Source organism: Mesoplodon densirostris, chromosome 12 (genome assembly GCF_025265405.1).
Source record: "Mesoplodon densirostris isolate mMesDen1 chromosome 12, mMesDen1 primary haplotype, whole genome shotgun sequence".
In the NCBI taxonomy this organism is placed as follows: Eukaryota; Metazoa; Chordata; class Mammalia; order Artiodactyla; family Ziphiidae; genus Mesoplodon; species Mesoplodon densirostris.
Window position 1 is genome coordinate 86,033,988 of NC_082672.1, and position 24,806 is coordinate 86,058,793.

Genomic DNA, 24,806 nt, shown 5'->3' on the forward strand with positions numbered 1-24,806 from the left:
GTCTTTGGCAAATAAAGTTTTAGGATCTGGGAACACGGTTACTCCTAAGGTAACTGCTCCAAGGATTAAAAACAGAATTTATTTATTCTTCAAAAATTATGTCAGTATTGGGCTTATGCTGTGATAACCTTATGTGCCTTACAGATAGCTGGAATTTAAAAAAATAATAATAAAGGCACAACAGACCCTTGAGGTAGAACTAACATTAACTCCCGAAGCCCTGAAAGAACTACATTCTCTCCAGTGAAAGGCAGGTCAGGCTTCAGCCACTGAAAAAACTTCAACTCTATCCAGGTACCAAGCTGAATTTGAGCAACAGAAGGTTTGAGGAACATTAACTGTGAACTTTAATTTCATGGAACCTGAACTCACAAGTACAAGAGAATTCTTAAAATTTTTTTTAATTCCTTAAAACTTTAAAGTTTTTGAACTGGAAGGGTATTTAATCTTTGAACTTTAATTTTTCCCTGGAGATATCAGAGTTGGAAGGGAGTTAATATTCGAACCTGGAAGAGCTCTATAATGTTGATATTTTGTTACTTGGGTATATCAATGTTGTCATTTTATGCTTAATTGCAGAATCTCTAATGTGGCTGGTCATGATTCTCAATGGAAATGAGTGAACTTGAATCTTTGTTTTTTTTTACATCTTTATTGGAGTATAATTGCTTTACAATGGTGTGTTAGCTTCTGCTTTATAACGAAGTGGGTCAGTTATACATATACATATGTTCCCATATCTCTTCCCTCTTGCGTCTCCCTCCCTCCCACCCTCCCTATCCCACCCCTCTAGGTGGTCACAAAGCACTGAGCTGATCTCCCTGTGCTATGCGGCTGCTTCCCACTAGCTATCTATTTTATGTTTGGTTGAACTTGAATCTTGTGAAAAGAATGCCCTTGGATTTAATTTCGTTTGTTCTTAATTTGTTTTTTTTTAATTAAACTTTTTTATTGAGATAACTGTAGGTTCACATACAGTTCTAAGAAATAATACAAAGAGGTTCCTTGTATCCTTTACCTAGCTTCCCCCAATGGTAATATCTTGCAAAACTATAGTACAACATCATAACCTGGATCTGGATATTGATACTACCCACTGATATTCAGAACTCCCCAGTTTCACTTCCACTCATGTGTGTGTGTTTGTGTGTGTATTTAGTTCTCTCCAAGTTTATCACATGTGTACGTTTGTGTATCCACTGCCCCAGTGAAGATACAGAAAGAACATTTCCATTACCACAAAGATCCCTTGCGGTGCCCTTTTAATGATCATATCCACCTTCTTCTCTTCCTCCTCAGCCCTTCCTCTTCACAATGTCTAGCAACCACTAATCTGTTCTCCATCTCTATACTTTTGTCATTTCAAGAGTAGTCCATAAATGGATTAATACATAACCTTTGAGACTGGTTGCTCACCGTAATTCCCTGAAGATTCAATCAAGTTGTGTATCAACAGGTTGTTCCTGTTTAATGCAGTCTTATTCTATGGTGTGGGTATACCATAGTTTGTTTAATCATACACCCACTGAAGGACATCTGGGTTGTTTCTAGGTTTTGGCTATTATGAATAAAGCTGTTACACATTTGTGTACAGGTTTTTGTGTGAAAATAAGTTTAATTTCTTTGGGATAAATCCCCAAACAGTGCAATCAATGGATCATATGATAGTCTTATGTTTAGGTTTTTAAAAAAATGCCAAACTGTTTCCGGAGTGGCTGCACCATTTTACATTCCCACCAGCAATGCATGAGGGATCCAGTTTCTCCACACCCTTCCCAGCATTTGGTGCTGTCACTGTATTTCAGCCATTCTGATAGGTACAGATTATTTTACTGAAGTTTTAATTTGCATTTCACTAATGGCTAATGATGTTGAGTATCTTTTCATGTGCTTATTTGGCATCTCTATATACTCTTTGATGAAATGTCTGTTCATAGCTTTTGCCCAATTTTCTAATTGGATTGCTTTGTTTACTGCTGAGTTTTGAGAGTTCTTTATATATAATAGATATTAATCCTTTGTTGGTTATGGGATTGGATTTAATTTTAATGCAAAGCTCCAGGAAGGCCGAATACCCTTTGAAGTAATGGCCACAGCCTCGCTGGACCATACGCTCAATGGTCAAGCTCAAAGAAAAAGAGATAAAAAGGTGACGAATATCTGGAGAGAAACAAATCTCCCCCACTGTTCCATGGGCAGGGACCTCCACCACCAACGAGCAACCCACTCCTGGACTCTTTTCACCTCCTTACTCATTCTTCTCTAGGGGAGGAGGAGTGAACTAATTAATTAGGATGCTCTAGAAGGAAAATCCAGCTTAGCATGGCCCAGTTCTATGCCCTGTTTGCCATGTATACATTCTTCTCTGCACTTTCAAGAAGCAAACCAGCTGCCTCACATGGGGAGAAATACCGTGGCCCAGTGGTACCTTTCGCTGGGGTTCAGTATTAGGAAGCACTCATTCATACAGATAAAAGTCATGTTCTTCACAGCCGTATGAATAATAAAATATGCTCATTTCCTGTCTTACTCTTTTGTGTTATTTTTTACTCCTTCAGAACTATTTTTAAAATGATGGGTATTATTTATTGCACCTTCTTCAAACCTTAACAATAGAATTAAAAAGTAGACAGGAACACAGCTAAAGAACATCTGGGTATATTTGTCATCAGATAAAGTTATGGTTCAAATTCAAGCTTTAGGTGTATAATCCTAAAACCTAACACAAATTTGGGTGTGGTCCAATCAAAAAAGCATAATATATATAAACATTCAGATTACAAATATTTTTAATTATATAATTACTCTTATCTTTTAAGAACTAGGAAATCCTAAAATCAAATTTGACCTTCCTATGTTTTTTGTTATAGTACAGTATTATAATATATAGTCAGTATTAGTTGGGGCTCATATGGACCTCATTCATGAGTATTTCATTAATAAAGAATCAAAAGGAATTGGATATAAACGTCCCTCACAGCAATGACCTTGAGAATAGGATTACATAAAATCAATACTTTTTAATTTACATATGTATACTTTTAAGTATAAAGAAGATTTAAAAATATTTATATAATCTATTACCAATAAATAATATAATGTATTTTCACTATGCCTCTGAATGATGTGGTGTGAATGATTAGTAAAATCCACAAAAAACTAAATTACAACAAACTATGAATGTGTTTTAAGATACAGTTAAACAAGACAAACTAAGATTTAAATATGCTACTCCGTAAAATCTCATATTTGTTCAAGCCAAATTTATAATTCCCCCCCCATTCACCTTAACACTCTCCCCATATCATTTATATGAATCATCCTAGAAAGGGACATATACTGAAATTTAACTTTTCTCCAGAGTCATGAATAGTTTAAAACATTAGCTCTGCAGATAGATTTAAAACAAATTAACACACCACTGTAAAGCAATTATACTCCAAAAAAAAAAGTGTCACACTTAGGTATCAAGACCCAATTGAATAAAACACTATGTACTGTCAAAAAAAAAAAATTAAAACAAATTAGAGCTAAAAAGGTGCTCTGAAGACTGTAATTCAAAATGAATACAAACAACTATGGTACATAACGATTCATAATTCCCCTTCCTTACCTGGCTACACCAGCTGATAACTCAGGTACTACCACCCTTCGACTCCAAGCTACAAGATCCCGCTCTGTGGCTATTTCACTTCTTGGTGCATTACTATGCATTTGCCGTACACCTTCGATTTGACCACTACGCCTTAGTCCTACATTAGGTGGTGAATGAACCTCTGAGGTAGAACTTGTAGAGCCTAAGTTAAAAAATTAATACAGTAAGTTCTATTTAGAGACACTTCTCCATTAGCTTCTAACAGGAAACACACACACACACACACACACACACACACACACACCAGGGGGAAAAATCCATACTATCTTCCACGTGAAACTTCATAGTGCTGTGGCAAATAATCACATCACCAAATTAGGAGCTAAACCACAAGCAAAAGCTTAATGAAAACAGAACATGGTTAATCAGTTGACTAGATAAGTTAATGAATCATGACTATGGACTGTTAAGCTCCAAAGATGTAAAACCTAATATTACTTAAAAACAAATTGCCCACTGTCTATTTTTTGGGAAAACTATATAAGAAGCAAAAACAGACACAAACCCAAGGACATTTATGGTTCATAAATTTGCTTTAAATTTTCTCTAAAGTTTAATAATATACAACAATAAGGATAGTGAGATGTTCGAGAATGTGGCTTTGAATGTATTCCAGAAATTATTGAATAAATTTATTTTTAACATTTTTCTAAATTATTCATGTTTATTATAGGAAATTTGGAAGAATATATACATTAAAAAACTCATTGTCCATAGTTTAAAACCTTATATTAAGAATATTTTTTAGGTCATTAAATATTCTTCAAAAACATGATCATTTTGGCAGCCTAATATTTCACGTAATGGATTTACCATATTTGTTTAATCGCTTCTCTACTGCTGTAGGTTTAGACTGCTTCAATTCTTTAAATATTTCACTTAAGAATCACTGCTTACCTCTACTTAAACGGCTGGTATTACTGATACCTGCTTCACCAGAACGTCTCAGGTCTTGCTCCTGTTGTAGTCTTTGAATCATACTGTCCAGTGGGCTGATCTCCTGGTTTGCTTGCTGACTTAAAACTTGGTTCAGTCCTATGTGAACCACAAAAATGCTAAGGATATTTCAAACCATATTACTTATCAACCTCACTTTGAGTCCAGAATTAAACATAAATTTTGCTTGAGTAAAAGACCTAAAATGAGCAACTGTGAATGATAGGAGAGAGGAAAAAAAAAAAAAAAAAAGGAAACATGCCCCCTTCAATCTTCATTAAAAATAAGGATGATGATGATGACATAACTTTTACTTAGTGTTTACCATGATTCAGGTACTCATATGATCATTACAATACCACAATCCCATAGGTATTATTAATTCTACTTTATAGATAAGAAAATCAAAATAACTATTCAAAGTCATATATCTAGTAAGTGGCAAAAGAAGGATTTCATCTTAGATCTTCTTTTAAAAAAGGCCAATCTGATTACCCACTTTCTCAAAAAGCTTTACTGCTTCATACAACAAATTCTTGAGTGCCCATTATGTATTAGGAACTACGCCAAGAAACTGAGGATCCAGTGGTGAACAAGATACATCACGGTCCCTGACCATCAGGGAGCTAACATTCTAATGGGGAAATTGAATGATAAACCCATACACAAATGAAGATTGGGAAAAAATGTTGTCAACATAAAGAAGGTGATGAGATAGAGAAAATGGAGAAGGAGAGAAATGGGAACTACCTATGGTGAGTCAGAAAAGTCAAAGAAGCCCACTTTGAAAAGGAAGCATTTGAGTGAGACTTGAAGAAAAAGAAGAAATAGTCACCCATGTGAAGAGCTAGAATACACTCTGGACAGAAGGTAAGAGCTGGTACAAAAGCTCTGAAGTAGGGAGGAACTTGATGTATTTTAACCCATCCTGCTTTTCCAACATCAATTCTCACCCACACCAGTGATATGAGACTACCTGACTCTTACTCTCGTAATAAGATATACACCTTTATGCTTTGGAGCTTTTGACCGCTTCAAGTACAAATGTGATAAATGCTAACATCCTTCAAGCACCAAGAGAAATGGCATCTCCATATTTCCCATGTGAAATCTTTCCAGACTACCCCTGAAACACCTAATACAATGTCAATGCTATGTAAATAGTTCCCTGCAAGTAGCAAATTCAAGTTCAGCTTTTTGGAACTTTCTGGAGTTTTCTTCCTGAATATCTTCTATACGGGGTTGGTTGACTCCACAGATGCTGAATCCAGGAATAAGGAGGACTGACTGTGTACATACCTTAGTACTCAGCCAATATAGAAAGGAAGCCCACTACTTAGTTCTTCAAAAGCATGAATTTTCTTATCCATCTTAATATTCTAATTCTAAATCTAGAACAATGCTAGGCATATAAAGATGCTCAATCCTGCTGAACAAATAAGAAAATGTATGTTATGAGATATATGAAAGGCATTGCCACAAGGAGAGAAAACAGCAATTAATATCGGGTGTGTGGGAATGTAAGCAAGGACTTGATGAGATCAGACTTTTAGAGTGGGTTAGTAAGATACAAAGTATATTCTGAAATGAAGTAGTAGTAGTATGAAGGTATAAGAAAAGAGGAAATTACATGTATTAAGCATATAAGGTTATTTCATTTTATAAGAGAAAACTAAAATTCAATGAGATAAAATAACTTGACCAAGGTCACAAAGCTAGAAAGTGGTAAAAGTGAACAGAGGTAAAAATTAAAATGCCTATGGATGCCTCTTTCCTGGTATACTGGTGAGAAAACATCTCATGTTTGAATCTGACATAGCTCAAGTTTACAACTGAGAAAACATTTAAAGTGTATTGTTCAGTGTAGATATAACAAAACTGCACTCAAAGCAACTTATTACAATATCCAACATGTATGTTTACCTAACTCTATTTCCCCAAATAAATTTTACTACAGATCTAGATTTGCAAATAGAAACATAATTAGAAATGATGCTGAAGTTTTTTTCAAAAAGTATTTTTCTTTTGTTCTATTTTTGTACCTGGCAAGTCTAAAATAATGAAGGAAATGATATTTACCCTGAATTCTGTGAGCTACTAGAACACTTAAAAATTCTGTGATTCACTCTGAAGCCATAATTATTGCTCTGGGTTCTCTTGTAGCCCAATACTATAACTGGTGTCTATTTCATTTTCAAGATCAAGTCCACTTGTTACTCTAAGGGCAGCTTGGCATGGAAGAAAGAACAATGGACTGGGAGTCAGAGCTGGATTTGAGTCCCTACGATTCCGTGTACTTTAACTTGAACAAGACATAATGTTGTTAAATTTTCATTCTCTCAATTTTTAGAATTGGGATACCACAGATAAAAGGATTAAATGAGTGTTATTTATGAAAGCCCTTTAAAAACTGTTAAATGAAGGGAAGAATAATCACGATAATTAAGTAGCACTGCTATTTTAATAAATGAGTCCTTTTCTTATTTCCCTGTGCCTGAAATCCCAGCCTGGGTACCTGACTGAAACCTGGGAAAGACCTGATTCTTGCCAGTTCCCCACTAAGGGAATGAAGACATTTATCTTAATTTCAGTCCTATGACCAAGACTTCTCTAACAACTGTGAATTCTCTAATCTCTAATGCCTGCCTAGATTTCTCAAATCCTACCTTTTCTTAGATTGAGTTCATGCTGTGTCCATGTACTGGAACATTTTAGTTTCACATACTCTAGAGTCTTTATTATAATTTCACATGCCCAATCCTTTAAGAAAATAAGAGATGATTTTTCTGTGCTGCTTACAGATTCTAAATTCATTATTTAAAAGTTAACTCATTATATATTACATCCCATATATGTCCTTCATATCTACTTAGAAGTTTTGTCCATTTATGCTAGACGAGAACCTAAACTAGTTTCATAAACATTTTTCTAGTCTAAAATATAACAAAGATTCATAATTGCAAAACTGGTTTAACTTTCTTTACAGTCCTTCCAGTTATTTTCACTTAATAACTTAGTGCTGTTCTTCTTGCCAAAAGCAGGGAAGAAGCCTGTAGACCTTGTCTCCATTTCAACTCCCATTTGATTCTTCAACTAATTCAACTTTCACCCTCCAAAACAGCAACACTTTTCATTCCTATCTTAACTTTTCTTAAACTTTTAAAAGTTGATCACTTCTTAAAACAATTGTTAACGTGAACAGGCTATCTAGTCTTTTATTGATTTATTTTTAATATTTATTTATTTATCTGGCTGTGGCAGGTCTTAGTTGCAGCATGCGGGATGGGATCTTCGTTTGTCGCATGCAGGAGCTTTCAGTTGCCACATGCGAACTCTTAGTTGTGGCATGTGGGATCTAGTTCCCTGACCAGGGATTGAACCCAGGCCCCCTGCATTGGGAGCGCAGAGTCTTAGCCACTGGACCACCAGGGAAGTCCCCTAGGCTATCTAGTCTTATTCTCTCTCTCACATCATACTATTATTTGCTTTAATAATTATTCATAATTTTTAACTATGTATTCGTTTATAACTGTTTACTAATCTAACTCACTCCACGAGAGCAAGAATTGCATTTGTTTACTTCACTGCTGAATACCACAGCTTAGCAAGTGTCAGCGACAGAGGAGATTCACAATGTATGTTACTGAATGAATAAATAAATGAACTGACTCATCTCATACCAAATATAGACTTACCCTATTAGTCCTCAGAAGGTTATAAATAGATATAGACGAAAGTTGCTTTAAACCTCCAATGCTTCTTAACTGTCTTGCAATACTTAAGCATTATTCAAAGAACTTTAAAGAAGTATAAAAATCATTTTACTTCTCATCTGTTCAAAACAATTAAAAACAAAGTTCTACCCAATTATCAATTTTATAAGTTTCAATAGGAAAAGGAAAATTTAGCATGGAATTAAAATGAGCATATACCTGAGGAAGTTACCCCCATCTGAGGGATGAGTTGCTCCTCCCTGCAATTTTCACGACCAGGAACTAATCTCTGATATCTTGATGGATGAGGGTTACCATCGACATCGACCAAAAAAGGTGGCGGCATTAGATGAGGTGCTTGCTGAGTCTGTTCATCTAATACAAAATTGTTGGCATCACGGATAAGGGGCCGATAATCACTGTGAAAGAACATTTGATCTGCTATCTATAAAAAGAAAGGCCCATAAAAGAATGGACAAAGAAAAATTTATCATTATAGATTTCTAATGGAAGGTAAACATTTTAATATAAATCATGGTATTAAACAACAATATAAAGGAATATTATTTTCTTGAATTAACTGTAAATAAATCTTTGTATGTTCTACATTAAATTTTACGATTAGAAAAGTAGCTGCTTTGACTTGAGGATATGGGGAGGGGGAAGGGTAAGCTGGGACAAAGTGAGAGAGTGGCATGGACATATATACACTACCAAACGTAAAATAGATAGCTAGTGGGAAGCAGCCACATAGCACAGGGAGATCAGCTCGGTACTTTGTGACCACCTAGAGGGGTGGGATAGGGAGGGTGGGAGGGAGGGAGATGCAAGAGGGAAGAGATATGGGGATATATGTATATGTATAACTGATTCACTTTGTTATAAAGCAGAAACTAACACACCATTGTAAAGCAATTATACTCCAATAAAGATATTAAGAAAAAAAAAGTAGCTGCTTTAAAGTTTCCCTGGAATAGAGACTGTATTCATAAAAAAAATTAAAAAAACATTAAAAATAAGTTACATAATTTCAAATTAAATCTAGGCATAAATCTTTCAGCAGTACTTTTACTATCCCAGGGCTATCATGCTTTATCTTATCTTTAAAATTACTAAATATGGTAATTATTTGTTTTAGCACTTTGTAACGAGAAATCAATTTATTCTCTGAATTAAACTCTTTAATGAAACCACTCATACAATTTAAGAAAATCTGTAAGTATACAGTAAACATGGTTTATATAATAATAATATAAAAAATTAACGACAGATTTTCTAAGAGAATAAGCATTTTCTCTAAAATTTCTGAATATAAAAATTAACATGAACTCATACCCGACACATCTGTAACTTTAAATTTTATTATTTAATTTGGAATTTCTTAAACCTGAACGCTTCAGTTTTTACTATGATAACCTTTTAAACAACTCTACCACAGATAAACAATTTAAATCTTTTAGTCACTAATCTCACATAGGGTCTTGAATATTTAAAAATATTAACTACCATCACAGTAGGCCATGCATTTTTTTGAGAACCACATAAAAGCCACAGAATTGTACCTCAGACAAATGCATATTCTCCATATAAGTAAAACATTTTACAGAATTTCAACGAATCCCTCTATGGACATCTCCAACGCCCATCTTATATACCTCAACCTAAGAATTGCAATCTAGACCTTTCTAGCAGGCTAAGTAAAAGGTTATTTCTTCTGAAATACAAAGATTATTATCACCTCCCTCCCCAAAATACAACCCCTAAACATCTATGGATTTAAAACCAAACAAACAAACAACTATAAGGAGTTGATATACAGTCATCGTACTCTACCTTGTCATATTTGCTACTGGAGCCAAAGCCAAAAATTAAAAGATGTCCATGAGAGTCTGTGCATGCAAAATGCTGCCCATCAGGAGAGCATTTGCAGTCAAATACTGCACCATGTCCTTGGCCTTCAATCTGAAACGTATTTAACCAACAATCAGAAAACTGCCATTAAAATATAAAGAACTGGTTGGTCACTATTGTTACTAAAATTCTATGATAAAAGATATGTAAGTATATATCCTAATGAAGTGAAGATATAACAAACACAGTATAGTAACAAAATTTGTGAATATTCATGAAAGTGCCAGATTAAAAGCCTTGAAAAACAACGTATTATCTTTATCCATAGACCAGACACAAGTCAGGAAATAAAACACCACCATTCTCCCCCACCCATAGTTCTGCTTCATGTCTGTAACCCGGATTTAAAATGGAATTGCACCTTACAGTCCATCTCATCTGCATTTAATCAAGCCCTTTCAGCAAAGGCTGACAATGTGGAGTAACTGTAGCAATTTTTTGGTAACTCTTGAAGTAATAGCCAGAGATCACTGCTCACAAGACACTAACTTTTTCTTTTTGGTAATAAATTCCCTTGATGGTCTGACTCATTTTTTAAATGATGAATTTCAAAGGTTAAAGAAAAGGTTTTTTTTACCTGATAATTGTTTTCTGTTTTCCAGTTCCATTAATCCAGAACGAATGGGTTTCTCCCTGCAACCTGTCAATCAAACAGAGGTGGCCAATCACCACTCTGAATTTTTTTGCTCTCAGTGCTTCTTCAGACTATGTTCCAGTTGAAAACTTCTTTAGCAGTGTTCTGAAAGAGGTAAAAATTCTACCCTATCTAAAGCACAACTAGGGACTGAATTTCAGAAAACAACTAAAATAGGGAGTTGACTCCCTAACAAATAACAACTAAGGATGATTTTCAACAAATGTGACTGGATTTCTGGATTAGCAGAATCGGAACACACACACATTATCAGGTAAGAAATACCTCCTCTCTGTTCCGGTATCCACTGATCTAGAACAAATTGGTTTTATTAGTAATACCCCAATATCCCAGTAAATGCTTGGAAAAGAGAGAAGTGGTAATTTTCTTTCTTTAGTGTTAAAAATATGGCACAGGGATGAATGTACAGTTCACCAAGTACAGAAGTGAAATTAAAATTTTGAAGAATAGTTGATTTCTCAAGGAAGGTTTGCATTTTGGTCAAAAGAGAAAATGTTGTTCTAAAAGAAAGGGCTCTGCCTAAGAAGTTTATATAGTACCACAAATGGGATTACCTCAAAAAGAAAACTAATTTTTCCTTTGGCTTGTTGAAAAGAAGGAATGAGCACACAGGTGTTTATTAATGCTGTTTTGAACGGTGATAATAATGGAAAAGAAATAAGAATAACTTTCTTTAAAATTTAATCACATGAAAGAAAACTGGTGAAGTACTCTAACGTCTAATACACTAAAAGACATAACATAAAAGCAAGAAACTGAGTAAGTGAAACAGGATCATTTCTTGGTTGTGAAGAAAGTTGGAGGATAAGATAACAGAGAAAAGGAACTGATTCCAAGTCTACTTTAAAACTATTCAAAAATAAGAAAGAACAGAACTACTTCTCCAGATTAACCTAAGGACATTAAGTAGCTATATAGCTTTGTATTTTCCAAAAATGAAAGAATATAAGCAGAAATGTCAGGATTCACATCTCTATTTTTCAGTGTTGTCTAGGGAAATAAAAAGTTACATGAACTGTTATAATACCTAATCACACGAACAAAGTTTAGCTCTATATAGAATTTTACATAAAAAACTCAAGACCAAAGAATTAAAAGTGTCTTGGCCATGTGTTATTAGATGTTTTATTTACCTCAATTCACTCAAAATTTCACAAAAGACACAGAGAAAAAAAAAAAAAAAACCCCAACTACTTTATAAATCTAATATAATAAATGCCCCCAGAACTGTAATACTATTCTAAGTTTACAATTCTAAGTATACGGTAGAACAGAGGAAGAGATCTGAGAGTCTGACTCAGCAATGCCAAAGTATGTCTGATGGATGTTCATAAGCATGGTATCCTTTATATAATGTTTAGACAATGTTGCTCTACATTCTTCCTTTGGGGAGGTGGCGGGGGGGAGTGGTGGTGAGGATTATCAACCCTATACCCATGCTACCTACCAATGTTGCCACATTTACAGTTAGTAGAAGATCTCTGAGAGAATACTTGGGAGAGGCAGAACTTCTAAAGCTCTAAAAAAGCAAAGAAAAAATAGCAATCCTATTGAAGATCACTGTGTTGCTATACAATAACACATGCCACTGTGAATATGGCAGGATGGTACAAATTCTCTTGGTATAAGCCATCTGTATAACTCCAGAGTAACTTTTATATGGAGAATATGAAAGTGTATTTCAAAAGTACATTATTTGGATTAACTATTCATTAAGGAAGACAATGGATCTGCCTTACTTACAAACCAATTAGAAAAGGTGCCCATAACCTTACTATGTAAAATGCCAAATTTATCTTCAGAAAAAGCTCCTCAGATAATAAACAGCCCTAACTACAAAATGCTGTCTAGCCTTTCCAGTTGATACAAAGTAGGAAAATATTTTACTTTCCTATATAGCTAAATATACCCTAGCTATTTTTATGATTTATGCGATAATTAACTAAGCCAACCATTAAAGATAGTTAAATACTTCTCTCTGAAAAGGATTTCATCTTCTTAAACAAGGGTCAGAATATTTATGACTAAGAATTCTTAAAGAAAAAATTTAATAATGAAGGCACTATTTGAATATGCATGTGTAACTAGAAAGCAATGAGATTTACGTTAAAAAACTAAAAGAAAATATCCTTTCTAGTCATATTAAAGTTATATGAACCTATATATATTATATATCAACTACACTTCAATTAAAAAATACATTTAGATAAAAAGGTATATGAACCTATCATAAAATTAAATCCTCAACAGAAAGTCAACATAAAATTTAACATTGTACATAACTTATGCTAGTACTTATAGCATGCTCTAGTAAGTTTAAAAACAGAAAGAAATGAATAATAACAAATTTTCAAAATCAGTGAATTTTAGATGAATTATTCCCCTAATAATATCAAGTATGCTTGCTAAACATTATTTGGGACATATGTAAACAAAGACCACGTAATAAAACTCATACTTGCTAAACCACAGTAAAGAAAGCTGAGAAAATCCATGAGGTAATGTTCACTAATAAGTGTAAAAATTTCAAGAATAGGAGTTAAAAGAAAATAGAAAAATACATTCAGCGACTATGATAAGGTTATTTTGTTTTGTTTTTTAAAGTAAGAGATGAAAAGACCAGACAAGTTAAAATAATGACTCCTTTGTAGGAAAATTCTCAAACTGACTAAAGAATTCTAGAAATATTTCCAAGAAATGAGCAGCACAATCTTGTTAGTTTAGAAGTTTACACTGAACTTGGAAAAAATTAAATCAATGCAAAAACTTATGAGTTAAGAGCTTTGGTGATAGAATTGTCATATTTAATGAAGAATACTAGTACCCTTTTCAAGGCAGAATACAATCCACAACTTCTAATATAATTCTTGTGAAGTAGAAAGATGAATAATTAAAGGAGACAGAAGGGTGATGCCTAAGACTGAAGAGACCTCTCCTCTAGTAATGGGTAAATCACTTAATATCTCTGGGAAATGATAAAGGTCATTTAAATGATCACTAGAGTCCTACCCACTTCTAAAATCCTAACACCTAATATTCAGGAAGCCTTTTTTGGAAGAACTGGACAATCTGAAAATGAGGTATGCTAAAAGCACCAGAATGCAGACTAAAATTATAGGTCTAGATTACATCAATTGTGAGGAACACACAGAGATGAATATGAGAAGTATGTACTCCTAAAGGAACTCAACACAAATCAGGATGCTTAAAAATATTGGTTTTCTTAGGCAGAATCATCCTTTTATGGAATTATTCCACGTCTATGACCACGGTCAATTTTGGGGTCTCATTCATTTTTTAAAATATACCATTGATTAGAAGGGAGTAAGTATCTCACCTAGAAAATACTCCACAATTTCAAATTAGGAACCTTTCAAAATATCCTAATAATTTTATGGGATAAATTCATATCCCAAGAATAAAGAGCTGAGAAACTAAATTTATGCTAAGAATTACCCTTAGAAAGTCTTCCTTATGTATAAAGAACCTTTAAAGCTTATCAACCTGGGGGAAAATAAACTTAATTAAGAATGTACACTAGAAACTGGAGATAGACACTGTCATACCTATGATTAAAGTATGCTTAGGTCACCTTCTAATTACTACTATAGGAACAGTGTAAACCAAGAATATATCTTAAGGGAAGCTATCCACACTCCAACAGTCCAGGTGTCATCAAGTTACTTTAAAAGATTATTCCTAAATAAATGTTTACTTTAACATTGAAAATTCTTGAATTAATGGTAACATTATTACATATGAATTAAAGATAGCTATTTAAAATAAATGGTGCCAAGATAAATAAGTTTATATAAAAAAGGAAACTGTTGTAACTGACTTAATAAAACCAGCAAATATATAAAAGTGATTCTGAAGAATCAACTCTAACGTTCATCAAAAGAAAAATGTATTACTAAAATAAATAACTCATCTTCAAATTTAACACCATTTTGTTTACCCATATTCTGATTTCTCTGAGGGAAGTAATACTATTAATCAAGTCCTCCTTGAAACTGATTCTCCTCCTTTGGCCTCTCTGACATAGCATGGTGTCTTCCCAACACACTTTCTGGAGATTGTAATCTCTTCTCCATTCTGCTAAACACGACTAAGGTTGACCCTTAAACAATGAAGGAGGTTAGGGGCGCCAACCCTTTGCACAGTCAAAAATCCACATATAACTGTAGCCAGCCCTCCATATATACGCAGTTCCTCTGTATCCACGGTCTGCATCCCATGGATTCAACCAATCGCAGACTGGGTAGTACTATAGTATTTACTACTGAAAAAATCCGCATGTAAGTGGACCTGCACAACTCAAGCCAATGTTGTTCAAAGGTCCACTATATTTCTAAATGTTTAGTTTTAAGCCCTCTACACTGTCCTCTCTATCTCCATGAGGAGGTAGACATCTTTCTACATGGAAGACTACATTTCTTTCTCTCTACAACTAGCCTCTCCAAGTAGTCTATCTCCAAGTGCTGGCTGTCCATTTCCACAAAAAGTCCAACACTATGTCACAATAAACATATTTTAAAAATCCGTTTTCTTTCACATCTCTCATATTTCCATTAAGAGTATCACTGTTGTCAAGATCACCTAGGCTCAATACTCTTAACACATTTATTAAATTTTCTGTCACTCTCTAGCTCTAATCCTTCTGTCATCACAGAACACCAAGTCCTTTGTATGTTTTTCTTTCACAAATTTACTACCTGTCGCTACAATGTTTCATCATGATTTCACTGATGAAAGCAGATCTCCCCCACCTATCCAATTTCATACCTGAAACACTATCACTGGCAACCAAAATATTTTTCTCTTAAGTTTCTAGAATATAAAGTAATTCACCAAAACCCCCACTAGGTTAGCTATTATTTATGTTTACAAGTAATTTGAGGGCACCAACAAGCCACTTCAATTTATGTTTTTCATTTTATCACCCATTTTTCAAAGTCTATTCCAGAAAAACTTTCCAAATTACTCTATGAACATGCCTTAACATTTCTTATTTGGCTATTTATATAATATTCCTCTTACTTATAAAATTATCTTCTGACACAATTGTTATTTATCTTTCAAGGCATAATTCCAATTCTTCCTTCTCTGACCATCCACCCTGAAGTTATCCTTACATCTTTAGATATACCAATTATCTTTTCTCATATGCCACACTACCATTTCAAACTATTTAGCCATACTTATCTTTTCAGGTATATTTTATCTCCCCAACTTAACTGCAAGCTGGATTAAAAACAAAAACAAAAAAAGGACCACATCTTACTCTTCCCATATTCTGTGTTTATGTACAAAATCACTCAAGTATCTGCTAATCAAAATGTTTTCACCTGCACGTTTACATTCTGTAATTTTACATACTTTCCCTTATAACTATCAAATCTCAAAATATCCTTGTGATAGCAACTCATGGAACATGTCAAAATTACTACATGAAAAAAAGTAATTCACCAAATATAATATAGTATGACAAGCTCACATTCGTGGCAACAAATATTAAGATATGTTTTTGATATCAAGATATAGATGAGAAAGAGACAGAATCTAAAGAACCCCAGAAACCTGAAAGAAAATGACAATAACTGAAGTTTATAATCAGAAGATGGAAGGTAATTTCTTATGCAGAGAGGCTGAAACAAAGAACGGAAGCATCAGAAAAATCCTTTTAACAAACAGAGTGCAGGTGTATGATATCTTGTTAGATGATGATAGATAGGTAATGAGATAAAAGGGAAGGAACGAAAGAGGGAAGGAAGGAGAGAAAGAAAAAGAAAAAAGGAAAGAGAAAGAGAGATGGAGAAAGAGAGAGGAAGAGAAAGAAAGGTCTTGAAATCTTGATTCACAAGAGAACACGATACAAGATATACCTATTTTGAGCTTCTTTCTCCCTTTCCTAGATACATGCAGCTACAATTGTCCAAAACTAAACTAGAGGTCACACTGAGAACATGTTAATGTCAGAAGTATGCATGTGCAAAAATTCTGAGTGGTGGATTGGCAGCCTCTGCTTGTTTGGAACGTTGCAAGGAGAAATATATTGTTCTGGATTAGTGGACACTGGAACATTTTTTTAAAAATCTCAAGTAAAAGAAAGGTTAACAATTATAAAAAATAAGGAAAATTTAATTAAATAAATGAAAACTGTTATTTGGAATTTACCCATGAAACAACAAAAGCAAAGCAAAAATCAAATTCAGTAGAACTGCTTTCTAGCCAGAGACACTGTACTCTTCAATTAAAATCAAAACCAGACAAAAGGCAACAAACTAGAGCTTTGAATAACATTACAGAAATAGAACGATATGGAGAGAAAGAGACAGACAGACAGACACGGCTAGAACAATAGAAATAGAGAAAAGAGAGCAGAAAAGATAAAGCCAAAGTGCCAGAGACACGAGGAAAGCTACAAATCCCACTCCAAACATCTTTATTTTCTACCTAATAATAAAATGGCATAGTACTAAGAAATTTCAAAGTCACTTTTCATATCTTTTCAAATTAAGTTAATACTCATTTCATTAAACTTGTAGTTAAAACTTAGCTGTACTGTGATAATCTAAAGGGGAAAAAAGGTTATAAAAAACAACTTTGTATTTTAGGAACATTTATGGTTGTATTAAACTTCTAAACTTGCCTACCTCTTTTGGGGGAATGGGGAATATAACAGAAAAACCCTCAACTTTAGTTCAGAGAGTTTGCACACATATTCAAGTTATTCTACGAAATAATTTATCTGCCTCTTAGCATTTAATAGGAGTTTACAGCCTTTTAACTAGAATTTAGAACAACTCTTTATCAAAACAAGATACCTCCTGTCACATCCAAAGACAGAACATGGGCTTGCTCAACTATACGTCAATAGTTTGAAATATTCTTAATATACACTATCAGTCTTCAATAAAATATCCCAAAATACTCAACTTTTGCCCTGAATACTCAAGCTATATAGGATCTATTCAGCTGAAACATGAATAATTGACAGAGTTAGTAGACGAATGTAAATAAGTAAAGCTTAAGGCCTAGAATTTAGGTTTTTAATTTTTTATTTTATTTTATTTTTTTTTCCGGTATGTGGGCCTCTCACTGTTGTGGCCTCTCCCGTTGCGGAGCACAGGCTCCGGATGCGCAGGCCCAGCGGCCATGGCTCACGGGCCCAGCCGCTCCGCGGCATATGGGATCCTCCCAGACCGGGGCACGAACCCGTATCCCCTGCATCGGCAGGCGGACTCTCAACCACTGCGCCACCAGGGAGGCCCCTGAATTTAGGTTTTTTAAAAGAATAAAGTTATCTTATGTTCACAACGTTCTCTACAATATTCTCTTTAGCTTCTTTCTCTGGTTCATTAAAAGAAAAGGAAAGAAAGGCTCGAGCCTTCCACCTTACATATTATGCTTTTCCAACAAATGCTTTTAAAATTTTACGTTATTTTATTTTTAGTTAAAGGTGAAACAACAGAGGGGCAGGGGAGTGCAAGGAGCATGTATTGTCTATCCCATTTGATACCCTGAGTTATATCATCTCATCACACACTTCTTGCAAGTAACAAAAACAAACCGAGCACCCACCCCCAACTGCTTTAATCATTCAGATCCTCTATTAAGAGGAAAGCTAGCAATAAAAATGAGGAAAAATAACCCCATCAGTTTTTCTAGACAACACTACCAGCAAGTTGAGAATTTATAAGATTTTGAAATGAAATGAATTAGGGAATTATGTAAGCATACAAGAAATTAAATATTTTTATCTCAACTCTCAATCTTAAATCTTTTAATCTGTTTATAGATTTAGGTGGTGCTAAAATATTTTAAAAACTGTACTTGATACAGGAAAAAGAAAAAAAGGAATTAGAAAATTTATCGGAATGATGAATATCACGCACCATACTACAATAAAAAAGTTTCAAAATATTTTAAAAGTTATTAACTTTATTAATGAATCTATTAAAATGCAATTACCATACATCAAACATGGACTTTTAAAACATTCAACCTTTGAAACCACTGAAGATATATTTTTTATTCTAAAAATTTTTTAAAGATTTTTAATTTCTGTAATAGGTAAGAAAAGTGCAGTAAAATGCTGATTAACATAAAATAATTATTTGTTACATGGTTCCATTACTTTTCGCAAAGCATTATAAATTTCAAGTAGAAAATTCAACTATCATAAAAAGACTAATATTAAAGCAGTACTCTCAAAATACACTTGATTAAAAACCTGTATTTTTAAGAATTTGTATATAGAATTTTTGCTCTTTTAAAGGTACAGTTTACATTCCTTATTTTCTGGCCATAGGTGTAATAGTGAATTTATTCAATACTTATAAGCTTCAGTCTAAAAACTCAAATGAAATATTACTTAATCTCAATACTTTGTGTAAACTTTTACAATTTCTAGTCTAGAAATGGGGTATATTCCACTAGAATTATTCATCTTTAAATCATCCAAGATACTATAACGAATCCCTCTACATGGTGGTGATTGAAAGGTACTTATTAAATTGAACTTATGATTACTAGTACAATTTAATATCATGGATTTAATTTGTACTTGATCAACTTCTGTTATTTTAGTAACTCAAAAACTTACTGATTAGCTACACACAGCCAAATAGTTATAACTATAGCCAAAACTCAACATTCATGATAGCAGACTATGAACACAAGCTTCTACTTCTCCCTCAAATGGTTTTTATTTTCTTAATAGCAATGCTGGATGCTTTATCTTCTATCTGCCTATAGATTAAAAAAAAAATGAAATGAACAAAGGAGTGAAGAGCAAAAAGTAGGGCACTTCGGCAACTTGTAAATTAAGAGACAGAAAAATCATCAAGCTACATAATAAGATCTCAAAAGATCTACTCAAAGTTACTATCATTATGAAAACAATTTCCCCCTGGACATATCACTAACTGGACACAGCTGGGGAATTAGCTATGTAATGACCAACCACAACTAGAGATAGCATTAAGAACACATTAGCAGGGGACAAAAATCATGGGTTTAAACCCCAAACGCCTGTATGATAGCTTTGTGATTTATGTAAACCTGGGCAAATCATTTCATCTCTGTACAGTTTCTCCATTCATAAAACCAGTAACAATAAAATCTACCCTAATTATATTACAAGGTTTTCATGAGACCCAAATGAGGTATTGACTATTTTCGAAGTAGAAGGATTTTGGAAGCTATTAAAAAGCATGCAAAAAATTAAAGTATCTATATTTTAATGTGATGAGGGGTAGCTTATGTTCCAGCTTTTTAAATGCAAGATATATTTTTAATCCATTTTAGTCTATGTTTTGTTTTTCTCACAGTTTGAAGAATCAATAGATACCATCCAGTTCTACTATTACAAAAATTGGTTTCTTCCACCCTTTAGAGGCTTTCCTCTCTCTTATTCATAGAAAGAACAGGAAAATAGCTTTATCTAAAACTCTTATTAAGCAAATAATACTTTTTAAGGCAGTAATGTAACTAATCCCTTACCTAATTTCAAAGAGCATACAACATAATATGGCTGACTTCTACTCCTGGTTATATCACTAATTTTTATTGGTCTAAGAGCAAGTCACTTCAATCTCAAGGTGCTGCAATTTTTATATCTACTGATATGTGGAATATTAGTGTGATCAACTTACCTGATGAGGAAAAATTCACCTTTATAACTTAAAGGTGAAAGCAATATTCAAGTATGAGAGAACACTTTCCCTCCAAACACTCTACTAATAATACATCAATGACCTTTGAAAATATGAAACATGTATAGCCCGCAATCTGTGTTCTTTTGAAGCTATAAAGCCAAACTGAGATATGACTTATTTTCTTATTCAGCAGAGATGTTCCAAAAAGAAGCAAATCAGAAATGCAAGGACAGAGGAGGAGAAAAGAAAAAATTCTTTACGAGCATATTTAAATATTCGCTTTTTAAAAATTCTTCTCTATACACATAATCACTAAGGAAATCCATCTATCAGTAACACCTGTACCCCAAATAATTAACACTGTCTTTTTAGAAAAATAAGAATTTGACCAATTGTATCTTACCTTATGTATACTAAGGCATATCCACGACAACAGCTAAAGTTAATTTCTTCACTAATAAAAATTCCTTTTATATTCTGCTTGCTTACTACATAGAAGTCACTTTATTATGATTATCAATCAAGTAGTGTCACTTTTATGAAATTTTTCACAAGCCATTATATTTTACAAATGACTGTTTTTTGTCAAATAGTTTCTTTTGCAAAATAATTCTGGCCACACACTATTAATTGTATTGCTTTATGATTTATTACTAGAGGTTTTTATAATTGATTTAATTTAAAAATGCTGAAATAGCAGAAACACATGCCTTCCTTTTTGTTTTCTTTGTTGAAAGGCAGCCCTGATATATAGGAAGTAGACAAAAAAAGTATGCCTAGCTACACAACAGCAGCATTTGAGGAGCGGAGCGCTTTTTGACTTCATACAGTAGTTAAGAGTGGAAACACTGCACGAATTGTATGTGATATTAAACCACTGCAATTCAAATACTCAGCAAAATATGCTAAATATCTATACAAGAAACAAAATGTGGAGGGAAAAGGGCTTAACCCAAATAAATACCTAACATACCATAACTTGATAAAAGGCAAGAATATCTGTTGCTTTGGCTTTAATTTTAAAATGGATATATTTGAGTCAAATTCTGTTGCACTGGAGGACTGCTGATGAAATACAATAACACAATATAAATATTTATTTATAATTTCTTCACATGGTTTTCCAAACATTTTTCTTCTCTATATTGTCTTTTCATACTTGTGAGTTTCTCATCGAAGTTTCACTATTAAAAGTATTTTAAAAACTAAACTAGTTATCACAATATACAGGTATTGTAATACGCACATCAATTTCCTTTTAAATTTAGTATCTCAATAGACGTATGGAATAAAGAGTAACTCTTTTTAAAAACTTAAAGTGGAAACAATGTCTGAACCGTTTCTTAAATGGATTTCCTTTGTGATATGCAGGGGACCTGTGTCAAGAACTCCCCAGGTCTTTAACAGCCATAAAATGAAGAGACTGATAATTACCATATTGAAATAAGATCGAATTTTGACGCCTCTTGCCAGATCCCACACTATCACGTTTCCATCATGACCAGCAGAAAAGAGAACTCTTGGATCAAATGGGTGTGGCTCAAGAACAAATACCTCATCTTCATGACCCTGAAATATTTTTTAAGTGGCAAAGCATTACAAATATTAAAAGATAAAAACAAAACTCAAACACCAACAGGACAACATTTCTAAAATATGAGTTTTAAGAATTATTAAAGTGGTGAAAATCTTCAAATTTATCGATGTATAATAACAAAGCTGAGCTAGTATCACTGTCCAGGGATTTGCTATCATTTGGTGAAACCTGAGAATATGATTTACTGATCCAGCCCTACATACTAAAAAAATAGCAAGTTGTATATTTCTAAGGCAAACCTGTTTAAGTGCATTTTAAAATTATTTCCATTCTCCCACAAAGACCTGTTACCCAGCCAACAAGGAAGAGATCTCAGATAATATAAAAGACTTTATTTCTTAATGAAAATATTCTATTCTACCATCAGCTTCAGTTTATACCAAATAAAAATTAGTCTTTTTTCCTCACCATCAGGACATGAATTAGTTGACCGGTGTAAGAATTCCAAACTTTCAGAGTCATGTTATTAACTGCAGTTATAACTGTATTGTCATGCCGATCCCATGCTACCATAGTTACTTTCATTTTTGTGATTTTATCTTCTATCCCTTGAAGGTTTTGGCTGAAAGTGATGGAGGCAGTATTTGTTTACACTGATATTATTTATTACAATACCAATATGACAAAAACCTAAACGTATTTTCTTATAGGTTATATTTATTAACATGGATAACTAACTATTGTTTAACACGGTAATTAAGAATATTTGAACCAACAAAGAACGATGGCACAAATCACTGCACGGAGTCAGTGATCCCAGCGCTCCTAAGTCCTTAGCCATAGAGGACCTTGAGGAAATATTACTGGCTTTAACTCTTTCTGGATCCAGGAACTCTGTGCCATGCTGCTCACTCGCCATCTTTTACTGTTGCTGTCATGCCCTGCTAACTACTTTGCTCTCCCATCCGAGACTACTACACACAAATACAAACAGAGAAAAATGATAAAATATTAAAACCAAAGTAACAGTTACAACGTGTAGTGTAATTTCTCTTGGCTGGAGACAACCAGTGGATATACCACATCATCCCTGTATCAGACGGAACATTATAATATGTTCTGCTTTCTGAAAAAACTAGTAAAACTCGCAGCTCTTCTTACAGTACTATCATCCTCCTCTTAACAAAACTGAACTGAAAGGAATCATTAATGCAGCAGGTCTTCTCAAACAGGGCAAAAATTCATTTTATAAAAATCAACATCTTCATCTCCAAAAGCACCTCTAGTTGTTACAGAAAAGTAATCACTTTAACATGGTTTATGATTCATACATCTATAGGCTGAGAGTCACACCAACCTGTAATACAGCTTTACAACTTTAAATGTTCTAGCTATATCTACGTAATATTTCAAATTTGATCTCTTACCCCGCTGGACGAGTAGCCATATCCAGCAAAATACTCTTCCATTCTCTTCGTTTAAATTGCCAAATACGTGCTGTCCCATCACGACTGCCACTTACAAACCTGCAAAGGAGCCCACCCCCCAAATAAAAAAATCATATGTGCTCTACCAAAATGCACTTTCCAATAGAGTTATGTTTTTAAAAATGCTAAAAAAGACAGCATTCATCTTTACTGACACAGCATTCTAATATAATAGAAATTACTCTATCTGATATTCTCTGCGAATCTAGGAATTTCTGAAACTTCATGGGCTTTAAAAATTTTAAATACATATACACATTCTAATGTGCACGGCTAGGTCTCACAAATAACATTTAAAAGTGATTCAAGGCCACTATTTATTACCTTAGAAAGAGAATTGATATTTTCCAATGGAAAAACACAGATTTTCCTTTCAACATTAAAGAATCTGACTCATTCTAATCAGGCGTAGAAATCTCTTTTTTTTAATTTAAAACAAGAACATGAGAAAACTTATACAATGCCATCTAAGCTTATCATCCAAAAAACAGTTCTGCCTCAAATATTACATTATGATACATTTCCAATCTCTACTAAGTTTCTTTACACTTTGATATGTATAGAAAATATGTGGGGTGGATAAAAGTCCCTATTATTAAAAAAACAGTGGCCAAATAAACTAACATTATTACAGATAAAACATAAAGACATGTTCACAGGCATGTGAAGGCTATATTGACTTTTCATTATAACTAGTCAAGATCTTTATTTGAGGTGGCTAATATACAAATCTAACTAAAACCTGACCATAAGAATTGTCTTTATTTCATAATTTAAAAACTGGAATTAAATTTGACAAACAAAAATAATTATTTTACCTGTTACTAGTGTTGGAAAACTGGATACTGTCAACTTTGTCCTATATATAAACAGATGAACAAAAAAGGATCCTGAATATAAACCGTTAGACTCATTTAAATTGTACTCATCTAACTCTTTTCAGCAATACTTACAGTATGAAACTCCAATTCTGATATTTTCTCGGGCTGACCTGATCCAAAAAAATAAACCCTAATAATATGATCTGTGCTCCCTGTGGCCAGAAACATTCCACCTGAGGAATAACACCAAACATTTATGAGTAAGACACAATGTCAGAATCTCTGGGAGTTAAATAATAAATGCAAGCAACATTATCATAATATATGTTGAATGACTAATATTTCATTCTAAAACTATTCATACTTATCCTAATGTATATAATACATCTAACCTGAAATTAAGAAAGTTTGCTAACATAAGCTTTGCCT

General features: G+C 33.5%; 1 protein-coding gene across 3 annotated transcripts in view; it reads right to left on the reverse strand.

The window, feature by feature from the left end:
• Positions 1–24,806, reverse strand: part of PHIP (pleckstrin homology domain interacting protein) — a 125,553-nt gene that overhangs the window by 48,735 nt on the left and 52,012 nt on the right. For all 3 annotated transcript variants that reach the window (XM_060115399.1, XM_060115400.1, XM_060115397.1), the window contains exons 11-19: positions 24,510–24,610; positions 24,375–24,415; positions 23,497–23,595; positions 22,538–22,691; positions 21,967–22,101; positions 10,138–10,266; positions 8,524–8,749; positions 4,553–4,690; positions 3,614–3,797 (exon numbers count right to left, since the gene is read on the reverse strand). In XM_060115399.1, the coding sequence (XP_059971382.1) occupies positions 3,614–3,797; positions 4,553–4,690; positions 8,524–8,749; positions 10,138–10,266; positions 21,967–22,101; positions 22,538–22,691; positions 23,497–23,595; positions 24,375–24,415; positions 24,510–24,610 (1,207 nt within the window). The remainder of the gene's footprint in view (positions 1–3,613; positions 3,798–4,552; positions 4,691–8,523; positions 8,750–10,137; positions 10,267–21,966; positions 22,102–22,537; positions 22,692–23,496; positions 23,596–24,374; positions 24,416–24,509; positions 24,611–24,806) is intronic.